Source organism: Bactrocera latifrons, unplaced genomic scaffold (assembly GCF_001853355.1).
Source record: "Bactrocera latifrons isolate USDA-ARS-PBARC rearing strain unplaced genomic scaffold, ASM185335v1 scaffold_5, whole genome shotgun sequence".
Classification (NCBI taxonomy): Eukaryota; Metazoa; Arthropoda; class Insecta; order Diptera; family Tephritidae; genus Bactrocera; species Bactrocera latifrons.
The window spans coordinates 3,689,544-3,703,939 of record NW_017537156.1 but is presented as its reverse complement, the minus strand read 5'-3'; the positions used below and the strand labels follow the sequence as shown (position 1 = coordinate 3,703,939).

The window sequence follows — 14,396 nt, the reverse complement described above, 5'->3', positions numbered from 1 at the left end:
AATAATTTTAATATAAAACTAAACATTTTAATAAAAATTTGAATAAAAAATCACACAAAATACAAAAGTTGCAAGTATTGCATTCACTGTAAACGAACAAAATCACACTTTTCGGTAGTGAAGCTTCAATATAGTCAAAAAAAAATAGTGATAATCAGGGGATAATCAAAACAAACATTGATCGGTTTAAATTCTGATTCCGACAACTATCAGATTCCACAACACCCCTGAATATCTTAACAGAACCCCCTACATCAAACCAAAAATTATAAAGTTTCGAAACAATATTGATTAAGTAAAGTATTTAAAGTAGGCGTGGCAGCTTTACAAGCGATTTTTTGTTATTCTTTTTTTTTATTTAGAATCTAAATATTTATGTGAATTATGTAAACAAGACATTGTTAGAATTTATAATTTAATTGAACAAAAAGTGAAGTTAGGAAAATATTTTGGTTGCAAATAAATTTTTAACTATTTTTTTAATGTAAAAAAAATGACGAAAAGAACTCTTCAACTCTTTCAGAAATACAGAAATTTTTAAAACCTGGAATAACGCTCGTCAAGTAATGTCGGACTTTCAAAGTGCATTTCTAACTGAGTTTAATTTTTTTACATAACGCGCCTATTACTCGGAAATACTATTTAAAATTAGCCTTTAATTTTTTTATTATAATTTCTTTAAAAAACAAACTACATATATCTTTCCTTTATTACAGGTATGTAAACAAGTAAACACCATTTGGGACGCAAACTTTATAAATTCAGACCCAAACCGCTATTATGTTCTACATTGTATTAAAGAAAATGAACATAACCTCAAAAGAGTGACATAGAATTTTGTTTAAAACATTTGACTACGAAATGCTCTTACTAAGTAACATTTAAGCGCACAACCCAATACTAAAAAGTAAGTCAAAGCTATTTTTATTCTACGAAAAAAAGTTATTTTGGTAAAATATTGTCAAGAACTTCTTCGGTATTGAAGAAATGCCATTATTTTATTTACTATCTTCAATGATGATTTCGAATGCTACAAATACATATTTACGTTTACTTAGAAAATAACTGCTAGACTGTCACGTCCACTTTAAGAACTTTATGGTCGAAATTGGTTTTCGAAACTTTAAAGCGTTCTCGAAATGTATTTAAATATGTAATGGAAGTAAAGAAAAATTTCAATTATTCTAATACCTTTGAGCGACGTTTAAACAGCTACACTACTGCAAGCACAACAAAACCTCGTACGACTTGCAACTTATGTATGCGACAGTACCTTTGCATGTTGCGCCAAAAAGTATGCTACACTTTGCTGCATTGGTGACAAATGTTTGTTAGTGTTCCCATAAACTTTTTTCTTCACCAAATTTCTTAAATATTTTAACGTTAGCATTAGCGTTAAATATTCTTTACCAGAATGGACACCAGCCTATATAGCACTGGCATAGATTTTCATTATTGGTCGCCTGCTGTATGAGCAGATCCACTTGTTGTGGCACCGCCACACTGTTCTGCGTTTGGAAATCTGTGCCATTCAATTTGCTCCGCACACGCTTGATAACTTTGCTCGCCTTGCTGTTCGTTATGTCGGCGACCATCAGCGCGCCACCCATCAGATGATTGGCACTCATTAGTTGACTGTGCAGAAGTGGTTCTTCGACGGAGTTGCTGAGACTGCCATTGCCACCACCGAACGCCATGCCAGAACCGCCCGGGTCGTTATTCGATTTGGAGCGATGATTTTTGTCCATGTCAAGTAAACGCCAATTGAGCAGCGGATCGTAGACGAATGCTTCCAGCACTGCCATTAGTGAGTCTTTGTTGCGTCGCAGCACCAACATGACACTCTCACAAGTGCGTCGATAGGTGCCCTCAATGCCGGTTACCTCCATGGCTTTGATTAGCATGCGTGTCAGTCGGAAAGGTATCTTTTCGGGGAATTTCTCACGCGTCATTGCCACTTCAAAGCAATCACCGAAATCGATGTGCAGTATTTTGCCACTCATGCGATCCAACATCAGATTGGAGGGATGACGATCGCCCAAGCCGAGTATATAACCCACCATGGACATGACAGCAAGTGAACGTGTGTAATTGGTGCGGCGCTCGAACCACACTTCCGACGATGGTGACTTCAGCCACAGCAATTTGGCCAAATCATCGCCCTGTGTTTGCGCCAGCGCGCATTCGAACACTTCGACCTTTTGCATCAAGGTTAAATGATCATAATCGGGTGAGACGCTCAACATGAGACGATGTTCCTGATTAAGTAGCATCTTTCGCTTGTCACGGTAGTCACGTATGAGTGTGTGCAATGTGTCACAGTGCGGCACCCAACCAATGAGGCCCGAATTGGTGCTCAACGGTATAACGGCATAACGTTGTATAGCCAAATTGCGTCGGAACGTATCGGGGTCGTCCAATAGCAGTGTGTTGACCAGCGAGAAGAGTTGCATAACACGCTCATCTTGACGTAAGTCTTCGTGTCCCTTCAGCAAATACATATAGTCCTTACCGTTGGAACCGCGCAAACACAGCTTGCGTGGACGTTGCTTCGAAGTGATCACTTGCAGATTGGTTTTGATGTGATCGATACGTATCAAATCCTGGTTGGGATTGTAGGAACCTGGTACGGCTAGCTCAAGATTTTTGCATGTCATTAATTTGGGCGAGACGTAGGGCAGCTCGAGTGAGGTTAATTGCGGCAATTGACGTGATATCTTTTGGAAAACATGATAATATATATCCCAAGCATGATCCAAGTCCATCAACACGGATGAAGTTTTATAGCGTTGAGTCCACTCGTATGCTTCGGTTAGCTCACGACCGTAGGCTTGCGAGAATGACGTCTCCTTCAATGTTTGTGGTCCACGCGCAAGCAGCGCATGCAACGGCTCCAATATATCAAACATTCCCTTCACATTGCGATCGGCAAAGTAAAGACGTGACGCCTCTTCAAGTCCTTCATGCCATTGTTCGTGCCATAATATGGCGACGCGTATAAGCTCTTCGCTGCATGTCATGGCCTGCTGCACCAGCGTCGGATAGTGTTTACGCATTGATTCCAGTATTTTGAAGGCGGCGTTTTTGCGCGCCACCGACGCTGATTTGGATGCCACTGTGAGTGGATAGACCAAAGCCTGTGGATGATATTTGCCGATGTCAATGAGCAGATGATGTATCAACTGATTGACCAGCTTGCGATGGGTGTCAATGCGCGCTATTAGCTGCGGTATCACTTGCAGCCAAGTGTTTATTTCTATTGTCTTCATGCCGGTTAGCAAAGCGTCATAAACTTCCGAATACTGGCCATAATCGAACCAGAGTGTTAGCAGACGCAGTGTATCTTGCAACGAATTGCCCTTAATAAGGCTGATCGAACGGAAAAAGCCATCGACCGCCTGCACAGCGTGCTCAATGATAAGTTTCTCTTTGTCCTGCAAGATATCGCCGTTCGTTGCGGTGTGCGCTAGCTTATCGAGTTGCTGTTTCTGCGCTTGTACCACCTTGAAGTTCATGTACGCCCATAGATGCCACGCTTTGTAGCAGGTGGGATCATTTTCAGTCGCCTTCTCGAAACAATCTAAAGCGCCTTGCACGATTTCCGGTTCCAGCGAGCTCTGCAATTTGTTCTGCCACTTGCCGAGCCTAAGATAGCAACGCGCCAATAAACGATGATCTTGTTTCGCGGCTTCTTCTGGACCAATACAGTTCAACTTTGCTTGGAAAGCATTGACAAAACAACTGAGTTGCTCATAGGCGCCTTGCATGTTCTCAGCAGCGGCCATATGTTTGGTGTAGGCATATGTGACTTGCGGCTGATTGTAAGGCAATTGCTCTTTGGGTTGTGTGGATGGATCGGCACCCAGCAGCATGACGAGCGTTTTGTGCGATAAATGCAGCGAACCGGATTTGCGACACAGACTGGCGTATTTCAGCCAAGTGTGTACATCTTCCTGAGGACGCACAACCAATGAGTGCACCTGAATGATACGACGCCAATCCTCGACCAAACGTTGACCGCCCTGTAAACGTTTCCACCACATACTCTTCAACGGTTCGCGGCGTTCCGGTATCAGTTTATATTGTATAACCTCTTCCAATTCGGCCAACATCTGTACACAAACCATAGCGCCGTAGGCACGTTCGTACGACTCACCGGCCATGGATGTGAGCTCGGTGTCGAGCAAATCGCGTGTGCCATCAATTAAACGTTGCGCCGTCTCGAAATCTTCATTGTGTACGGCGAGCACGGCGCGATAGAAACTGCCGTCTTGCGTTTCCTCCGGTATGCAGCGTACATATTCCTGCATTGCCTCCCAATCTTGCAGACCCCATGCAGCAACTGCCGCCAAGGGACCAGCACGTGATCTTGCGTCACGACCCAGATTGTCCCACTCTTGTTTGGCCACAGAGCTGAGCTCAGACCACTCGCCTAATGCCTCTAAGCAACGCATATGTCCCAAACGTGCCTCCAGATCATTACTGTTATCCTTTAGGTTGCCGGTATAGTGTTTCAGTGCTTGTTCCCAATTGTGCAGTTTCTCATACCAACGTCCTTGTACTTTGAACTCATTGCTGGCGTTGCGATAGGTGGTTAGTAGACCCTCAGCGGCTTCCTTCTGTTGTAGCTTATTGTTGATGAGGATCAGTGACTCAAGCACCTGTGGTAAAAGTGAGAAACATAAATTTAGAGGTAAACAATAAATGTTCGTGGTTTATGTGAGTTTTGAACTCAGTTTAACCTAACCTATATTACCTACCTGCGGATCTTTATGCGTTTGGAATTCTTCTTCTTTGTAACGTAAAGCCTTAGCGTATGCGCGGCACGCCATAGCACGTGTACCCAGCAGTTTGGTCTCTATTGGTATTGGATCCGTGTCACAATGCTCCATAAACTCGGCTAAATTCAAAATGGTTTGTGTGATTTCCGGCATATCAGTCACTTGCAGTGCTTGTATAAGCGATTGTGTGAGTTCGTTCTTATGCTCCTGCAGGAGTTCAGTCCAACATGAGATGAAAGCCGCATTGAATAGATCGCGTAGCAGTTTATCATAATCTTGAGCGAGCACGTGACAGGCGCGCAAAGCCTGCGAACGTGATTCCTTCAACAAACCGATTGATAGACGTTTCAGCCATTCGACCCAATCGTCTTTGGATACACGACGTGTCACCTGCCATGCAGCGCGTAAATTACTTGTGGAAACGATGAGTCGTTTCATAGCGAAATTGCCGCCGCTGTTGGGCGCAACTAATTCGGTGGATTTAAATTTGGTCTGTCGCATATGGAACTCATCGTCCAGGCACATAGTGGTGTTACTTTGTATTTTCGTCAATAGTTTTTCATATTTCGAGTCGACAATGCGATGCTTAGTAATGGTGCGTTCGACCAGTGGCACAAAGACCAGATACTTCTTACCCAATTGTATGACCACTGAGCAAAGTGTGGACATGGCCTGTTCGCGCAGCTCCGGTTCGGCCTCCAGTACGCGCACCAACGGATGTATGATACGTGATGAGAAGTCTGTGAAGTCAAGTATCCATGCGAGATGATCGATGGTTTCCAACGCTACCAGCGACACTTGTTGCGGCACGTATGGCGCATCAAAGAGCTTCACAATTGGCGGCACAATCAAATGCAGATAATCATCCAAAGTATTGCCGAACTTTTGCAAAGCCTGTAGCAATCGCTTGGTTACCGCGCGGTCTTTGGAGGTGTCGTGCTGGAGCACACGCAAAATTTGCGGTATCAACTCTGATAGGTAATTGCGAAATTCACAGCCCAAAGCCAAGGCGATTTGCTCAATCAAGTTTATCAGTGTCAACTGCAGCGTCGTATAGACCGTCCAGAACTCTTTAATTAGCTTAAAAATGTCACTCATATAGCTGATAATGTGCTGCTTAACAATCTGCACCAATATAGCCAATTGCTGGAAGAGGAATTCACGCAAATTGATATCGGCCGTACGTACATTCTCCAGTAAACTGGGCAGCACTTGTGCCAAATAGGGCACACACTTAATACCGAGACTCTTGAATATGAAAGTAATGGCCTGTACGACGCTGGTGTGACGACTGCTGAGTGTGGGATCGCGCAAAATGCGCATCAGCGCGGCAATCGCAACGGCTGGATAGTATTCGTCGAGTACATTACTCATGTTCACAAGTAATTCGGCTGTGGAAATATCTTGATTCTCATCCATTTTGAAATCACTCAACGAAATGAGCACACTATCCTTTTGACTATCTATTAGACCTTTATTCATTTTATGCTTATACGGATCCATTGCACCTAATAAACCGAGTACGCGTATGGTTTCTCGACGTATGGAGCGGCGTTGTTCGGTTTTCAAAAAATTTATAAGTATGTCAATCAGACCGGGATACTTGTGATATGGTGTGACTACACGACCAGTGGCGCTTATCAGTTGGCCGAGTGTCCACAATGCCACGCCACGTTTCTCCGGACTACCAGCGTCGCCCAGCATTTCTAGAAGAATTGACAACAAATCGTCGGCCCACATTTCCATTTCATTGGAACCGCCATTCACTTCGGCTAAGTCGCCGATTGCGCGCAAGACATTCAATATAACGCCTGGGTTGGGATCGGCTTCACGTAACTTCGGCACAAGTATGGTGAGTATGGGATGCATGTAAGATGAAATCAATCTGTGAAATATGAGAAGCCATTAGTTATTACAGATTGCTTTTATTATAAACAATGTTTTTATATACGAGATCTGTTCAAAAACCAACGGGAATTTCGTTTTTTTGTAATAAAAATGTTCATTCGCAAAAAGTCACAGGGTCCATTTTTGTTGAAAATGGAGGCCTCAATTTTAAAAGTCCCGTTATTTTCTGAACACACCGCGTAAGTCTAGCTAGTTTTCGTCTTTACGCACTAACCTAGGTGTACTGATTATCAAGTGATCCAACATCCTGGCGCTCTGTTCCTTATTTCGACTCATACCAGAGTGCTCCAATTCGGTCAAAAGTTGTATCATAATTTTACGCAATTTAGGCATAACATAGGCTGGATTCATGGCAGACAGCCGACCGACAGTCACCATAGCCAGTTCACGTATTTCGAAAATCTCATCATTTAATGTTATAAATAGTGCACTAAGCGATTCGGGTTGCGCCAACTCAGCATCGAAGGTTTCATCCAACGAACGCAGTATACGTATGCGCACATTGCAATCCATATCAGTGATGGCGACAATTAGCAGTCTTTCGATGACATGCGACACTGTCTCGCTAAGTGTATTTGAACTTTCTGTACTGTCAGCTGACTGTACGGCGAGTTTTAATAGACGTGTACACGTCTGAACAGCCTCTAAACGTATCTCCTGCTGATCATGATTAATGAAATGATCGGCGCAACGTTGTACAAAATCCAACATGTTTTGTTCTTCGAAATTGAAACTGCCAAGCGTTTTGAGTGCCAGCACCACAGTTGGTACATCGTGTTGCAGATTAATTGATGGATCTAATGGTATGGTGGCAAGTGTTTGATAGGGTATGGCCAGTGGTTTATTCATAAGTACTTGCGAGAGCACACGTATGAGCCCTTCAGCAATGGCCGACTTTAAATGTGGTACATTTTCGGCGAGTTCACGTAAACAAACGGTTAAAGCAGGTGAGAGACCACTGAAAAACATCTGCTCCAGTATATTACGCACATCCTCTGTTATGCCGGATTTGACGGCGTGTGCGAGCAATGTTATGCAGTGGAAAATTGCTGGATCAATGGCCGCCTTACGTTTGCTTGGTGTAATTTTTGGTGGTAAAGCTATTTTGATGGCGCACATAATTGTTCGTAAATGCTTGTCAATGTCGCGCTCAACGGCTACGGCTATGTAACCAATAGTTACGTAAGCAATGTTGCGATCCTTTTCCTTACGTGGAACTATGCTGAGTAAGTGACTAACGCATTCCTGCAAATAACGCTGTACGAAGATTTCGCGATTGAAAGCCGCGAGGCGTGGTAGTATATGTAAGAGCGCTTGCTGCACATAGGGTGACTTCGAAGTGCGCTGTTCCAGCACATTATCGCAAATGTTTATATAATTTTCTGTGAGTATCTCACGTGAATACGCAGACTCCAGCACGGTAGCCTAAAATGTGTTAGATATTGCATAAAATCATTGATTTTTCTACCAAACATCCATAAATGCTTACCGACGAAAATTTATGTGTACCGCCGTGTTGCGCATCGTGATCCAAATGCATGTGTGTGGAACCTAGCTTACTTATAAAAGGTGCTTTCAAGCGAGGCACTAAGGTGGTTAGTTGACTGCCAACTGAGCCGGAGTGTATAACTTCGCCAAATTTATTATGTTGTGCATCGGGCAGAAGCGACTTCAACGTTGCATAACGACGCTCCCAAGCGGCATGTGAACAACGGAAAAGTTCATTCAAAATTATCAGGCCACCATGAATGCAGTCATCACGTGTCATGCCTTTTTGATCTTTCGTGCCAGTTGGTTCGGCTACAAAACTAGCGCTCGCCTCTTGGTAACAAGTTTTATACCATTGTGGCTCAGTTGATTGTTTGGTACTTTCACGTTGTGAAGTTACAATAAGTGCGGCACGTAAAGCTTCGCCAGCCGATTCACGAATAGCTGCTTTCGGATCGAATATTGCGTTAAAAATATTATCAAAAAATGTGGAAATTTGTTGATAAAAATATGTTGGCATGGCTATAGCGAGCTCACGTAGTATAAAAACTGCAGCATGACGGCGATACTGAAATTGAATAATACTTATTACTATAGAATACAAAATAAAAAGTGCAGCAGTGTACCTCTTGTCGATCACCGCTCAACATCTCGAAAGCACGCTTTATATCAAAATCAATAGATTCAGCGCCTTTCGATCCAGGCAAATTAGCCAGTTTGACCAATGTACGCGCTGCAATCTCCATTACAGTGGTGTCATTTGAAGGCAACAGCGTACGCAAATGATTGTAATAAGGTGAAATACGCTTCATTGTATTTACTACATCGCCACTGATTAAACATTCTGTAGTTGAAGTATAAAACATGGTTATAGAAAAACAAATATATATCCATATATATATATAAATTACTACGCACTTATGGCCAGTACTGCGCCTTTTTTGTCATTTATATCGGCAGAATTCACCATGCTGAAAATTTGATGGTTGAAATCATCGAAGAAGGCTACAAGATCCTCCTGGGACATTTCACGCAGTTCCGTTTTTACGTACATGAACAAATCTTGTGCTGCTTTGTTTTGCACATTGCGATTACGCGACTTGAGACCAGCAACAAATTGCTGCACAAGCGCTGCAGTCGACATTTTTACAAACTTTACTTATTACTACCAGTCGTTAGAGCAAATATCACTTTTATTCAAGCAACTATTAACTTTTGCGGCAAAGTATTTCGTGGTTTAACCAACTAGTGCTGCATCTTATAGCAGATGTGGTGTCTCATGGAGTTCCTCATACATACATGCTATTTGAGGTTAAGTAGAAGAACGTATATTGAAATTTACTACTACTCAGTTTATTTCATTATATATATTACGAAAAGTTTTAGTTAAGTTGTAGCGGTTTGTTTACAATTGTTTTTTTACTAAAAAATCGTTTTACTATATAATTATATTACTATTATTGTATTTATATTAGGTTTTTCACAATATTTTCACAGTACAACTGAATTCTACACAGTTTTATCTGTCTGGCTCACTTGTCAACTGAAATGTCTATAAATTCGCCGTACTAGTGCGTAAAAACAAAAATCATGGCGAAATGGCGCATAAAATAAGCGAATTCGATGTAAACAAAACTTTGTTCACCCATTTCGGCGAGACGCGAATTCAATGAGAATGGCAGAAATTGTAAAAAACAATGTGTATTTTCATTCATGAATGAAGTGTATGATGAATGGGAGATGAGAGAAACGAAATAATACAGCATGTTCTAAAAGATTACGTATATAGAATGGATATATCTACATATGTAAGTACTATAATGCGGTAATTAAAATATTTATTCCAACAAGGTAAATAAATTTTGCCATGCAGTTTGTATAAGCCAGAAGCAAACATCGAAGACTCTGTAAAATATATATTATATAAATGATCAACACGACGACATGATTCGATGGCGCTATGTCCGTCTATCTGTATATTTCAGAGCTAGTGTTTAAGCTATGTAGCTGATATTTTACACACGACTTTTTCTTTACAAGAAGCAGCGTATTGGTTGGAATGACATATAGTAGCTGTCATACAAACTGAACTGAATGAATATCTACTTTTGCCAAGATATCTTTATAAAATTTGGCTCAAAGCAGCTGATAGTTCAGATTACTATATATCACCAACAAATGGACCGATTAATAAATTTTGAATATTTTTTATTTATTTGTGAAGGATTTTTTTTTAGCTTGTTATAGTGAACTATAAACTAATCTATAAACAACATCATAAATACATACTTAACCGCCCTCAAATATCTCTAATCTGTAATAATAAATTCTATCCCTTTATTGAGTTTTATTAGCCAAATGAATCGATCTATGTATTAACCAAATTTTTCGTTAAGCATCAAAACAAAAATACAAAAACAAAAACACCACGCAAGAGCAAATTTAAAAGAGAACATATTGGTGCAAAGAGCACACAAACAGATTGCCGCCGGCTAGACTTGGAAAATTTTGCAAATAGTATACAAATTCAATTGTGCGGCAACTTTCCAATCACAAGGGTGGTTTCGTCATAATCAGCAAAGCGAGAGAGTGAACAATTTGTTGAAGTTAGATGAAAATTTATTAACCAAAAAATAATTCCATCACTAAAGGTGTATTAATTAATAAAACGCGTTTAATCTTATATATGAACTGGAGTATTTAATATATTTACGCATGCATATGTATATGTGTGTATGTGCATATATTGGCAAATGAAAGTCGAACAAAGGTTGAATGAGTGTAGTGGGCTAGCCGTGTGGCTAAGTGTTTTCAAATTGTATTACTAATACATACACAGTATATAGTATACTTAAATGAAATCTTAGATACTTATTTGGTTGTAAAATTCACCGCTCAGTGCATGCTAATTGAATTTACATAAAAAATTTTATTATTAAGCCAAATTTTCAGTGGTGATTTGAAAGTATTTGCTGTTGGAGAAATTAAAATATTATTAATTTGAGAATGCGTTCTGGCTATATGCTCATGGAGTTAATTAAATTATGCGTTCAACATGGAAAAGAGTTACATAAATTAAATTATGCTCTTATGCATTCATTTATTTCTATTATAAACTCGGGCAAATAGTTTTTAAAATATTTTGTATTTTGTATATATTTTGTATATAAAAATTGTTATCTTCAGCTGCGTCAAAGCTGTAGAATCCTTCACAGATACCTTTCTTATAGCATAGAAGGGTAGAAAAAGATCTTTGAGTGAACCGGCCTAAATGATTTCTTCGGTATCTATAATAAATTTCGTGAAGATATTTTGTCAAATAAAAAGATTTTTTTTTACTTGGAACAATTAGTTTGTATGGTAGCTATGTATGTGCTACGGTGAACCGATATCAACAGTTCCAACAAATAAGCAGTTTTAATTTAAAAAGCATATGGCCATTAATTTTATTTAAACTACCTTAAATTTTATTTTTATTTTAAAAATTTTAATGTTTTTCTATTTAACATTATTATTAAAAAATACTAATATTTATGAAAATTTGATTTTATTTAAGTCCTTATTTTGTTGTATTTTTCTATATGTATATGTACCTTGCACTAATATTTTCCCACTTTTATTTTCTTTGTGAGTAAAATTTTTACTCATGTAGAAAAAATTTTAGCAACAAAGCTTTTAGCATAAATATGTTTCCGCTCCTTGAAAACCGCAACAGCGTGTATTTGTATCTAACTGCACTGCTGATATTTGGTATAGTAAATTTTATTTTTTTTACCATTATTATCAATTAGATACTGTATATCGCTAATAAAATAAACGTGCATATTTATACAACAACAAAACGTAAAATTGTAAAAGTGTTTGCTAAGACATTATTGCTATTCTGTTTTGTAAACTTTCTGTGCGCAAAGCTTGCTAGCTTGCTATATATACATGCATACATACGTGTAGCTATGAATGTTCTTACATTGTGTATATATGTACATTTGTATTAGGACGGGTCGACAGAAAACTTGGTACTCTGTAAATAATAATAATGAAAAATTCTTAGGCAACAAGTTGTAGCGGTTAATTGTAATGGGAAGGCCCCCCACCTGGATAGAAAAATCTCTTTCAAAAATATTTTTTTCATAAATTTTGTAAGAAATTGAATGCTCTTCAAATATGGTATATCAACAGTAAAGTTCCTAAAAATCTATTAGATTTGCATTTTGAAATAATAATATTCGTCATAAAAAAATTTACCTTCAAAGAATCAAATTTCTATCCTTAATATTTTTTCGACCATTGTGACGCCATTTCCGGTGACCTCTCGAAAAAACTTTACTCATCTAAAGTGATAAATTACGTGTTTGTTTACTTAAAACCCTAACTTAGAACGTGGATGAAGGAAAAAAACTGAAAATTGAATTTTTGCCAAAAATTTTTACAAAAAAAAAAAAAATCTCAACGAAAATTTCGCGACATTATTTTTCAAACAATTCGAAAGAAAACTATTCGTCCAAGTCTTTAAGAATTGTATCTCAAAGACATGTGGTAAATTTTCTGAAGATCGATTTCTTGAAGATCCGACCTCAAAACACAATTTCGAGAAAAACGCGTTCTCAAGGCTGTATCTCCGAAACTAATACTCGGATCAGCTTGAAAATTAGAAAAATATTCTAGAGGTGTTGTAAAATATAATAGGACACTAATAAATCGATATTTTGAAATCCGTAAACCCATGAAACCCATTAAGAGTTCATGCTTTGAGAGACTGTCTTAGAACAGCATATATCAAAAAAAGTTTAAATTTTTACCCACCCTAGTATGTACAAATATAGTTATATGTCGTTATAACTGCAAAAATTTACATTTAGTTTTAACTCACTAACTTTGTAGAACATTTTTTTTCCTAATCTCATATATCATAGTTCTTCTACATTTTATTTGCTTACAATATCTTTATACATACATACATACGTACTCATATTTTAGATAAGTAAAGAAACACTTACTCATTTGTATTATCTTTTTCAATTTTGTTTGCACGTTTCTATAATGTGATCTCTATAGATAGAGTCATTTTTCATTTTACAACATTTTGTTATTGTTAGATACTATATGTATGTACATATTCTCTGCTGTAATCTCCAACTAGTTCTAATTACTTAAAAATTCGCTAGTATCAAATCAAATAGATCCTATTCAAAGTGTAGTAAAATAGCTCCTCCGGCCATCATCAGCGAAATATTTAAGGTTAGTCGAAAAAGTCTTTTCGTATCGTTTGATGAAGTTTGATTAGGAATACGAAAATACTACCATATTATATAATTTTTTATTGATTAATATTTATATTTTTTATTGTTTATATATTTTCATCACTCTCACTCTCTTATTATTTAATGTTTTTACGACAATCGTATCTTAACATTAGGTACGAAATATTTTCAATAACTCTCAATTGGTACAAATTAAAAATATTTGTATTAATCCTTGAGCACTACCTTTGTCACACCGCTTAGCATTTTCCTGCAGTGCATCTACTCCTATACTACCTATTCAATACATTTGTAAAATGCAAACAGCTGTTCGCTATTTTGTTTGGGCATGACCGGCGAAGAGCATGACAGCTGGAAAACTCACCCCTTTGTTTCGCATACTTCCTTACTATGATCGCTGCCAGGTGACGGCCGGCAATTATTGTGCTTAGGTAAGCAACTGAGGCAAATGTGTACATATATATGGCATTTCAAATATATTTAGTCGTATGATTGCGCTTTATGTGTGTGCTTTGCAACATTAAATGTGAAACGAATGCAATTAAGATGTTTTCAAGTGACGCTGTTTAATAACAATAGTTGTAAAATTAACAAGACGAAGGCGAAGAGAAAATCCAGGTTCGTGAGCAACCGATTCCCATATATAATATGTAAATTTGTTGCATATTCGGTTTTGAAAGAGTATTGCTCATATTTTGCAATTATTAGGTAGTCAACAATTTAAAACAATTCGTTCTTTGTAAATATTTTTATCTGCGTTTGAAGATAATTACTTACGACGGGGTCTTCTATCGGGTGATTTTTTAAGAGCTTGATAACTTTTTTAAAAAAAAAAACGCATAAAATTTGCAAAATMTCATCGGTTCTTTATTTGAAACGTTAGATTGGTTCATGACATTTACTTTTTGAAGATAATTTCATTTAAATGTTGACCGCGGCTGCGTCTTAGGTGGTCCAT

At 38.3% G+C, this 14,396-nt stretch overlaps 2 protein-coding genes across 5 annotated transcripts in view; one reads left to right on the top strand and one right to left on the bottom strand.

Annotated features, from left to right (window-relative positions):
* Positions 1-59: 59 nt before the first annotated feature.
* Positions 60-9,321, bottom strand: LOC108973738 (target of rapamycin). The gene is made up of 6 exons (XM_018941195.1): positions 9,096-9,321; positions 8,804-9,021; positions 8,179-8,745; positions 6,904-8,114; positions 4,761-6,666; positions 60-4,661 (listed from the first exon to the last, which is right to left on the bottom strand). Exons 1-6 carry the CDS (start codon positions 9,319-9,321, stop codon positions 1,407-1,409), a joined length of 7,383 nt encoding a protein of 2,460 aa, XP_018796740.1. The 3' UTR covers positions 60-1,406.
* Positions 9,322-10,722: 1,401 nt separating this feature from the next.
* LOC108973699 (protein FAM151B) overlaps positions 10,723-14,396 on the top strand; it is a 7,128-nt gene continuing 3,454 nt past the window's right edge. Inside the window, exons 1-2 of one of the 4 annotated variants that reach the window (XM_018941121.1) lie at positions 10,723-10,828; positions 11,830-11,927. In XM_018941121.1, the coding sequence (XP_018796666.1) occupies positions 11,864-11,927 (64 nt within the window). In that variant the 5' untranslated portion in view covers positions 10,723-10,828; positions 11,830-11,863. The other 3 variants (XM_018941120.1, XM_018941123.1, XM_018941122.1) reach the window with 3 other exon arrangements.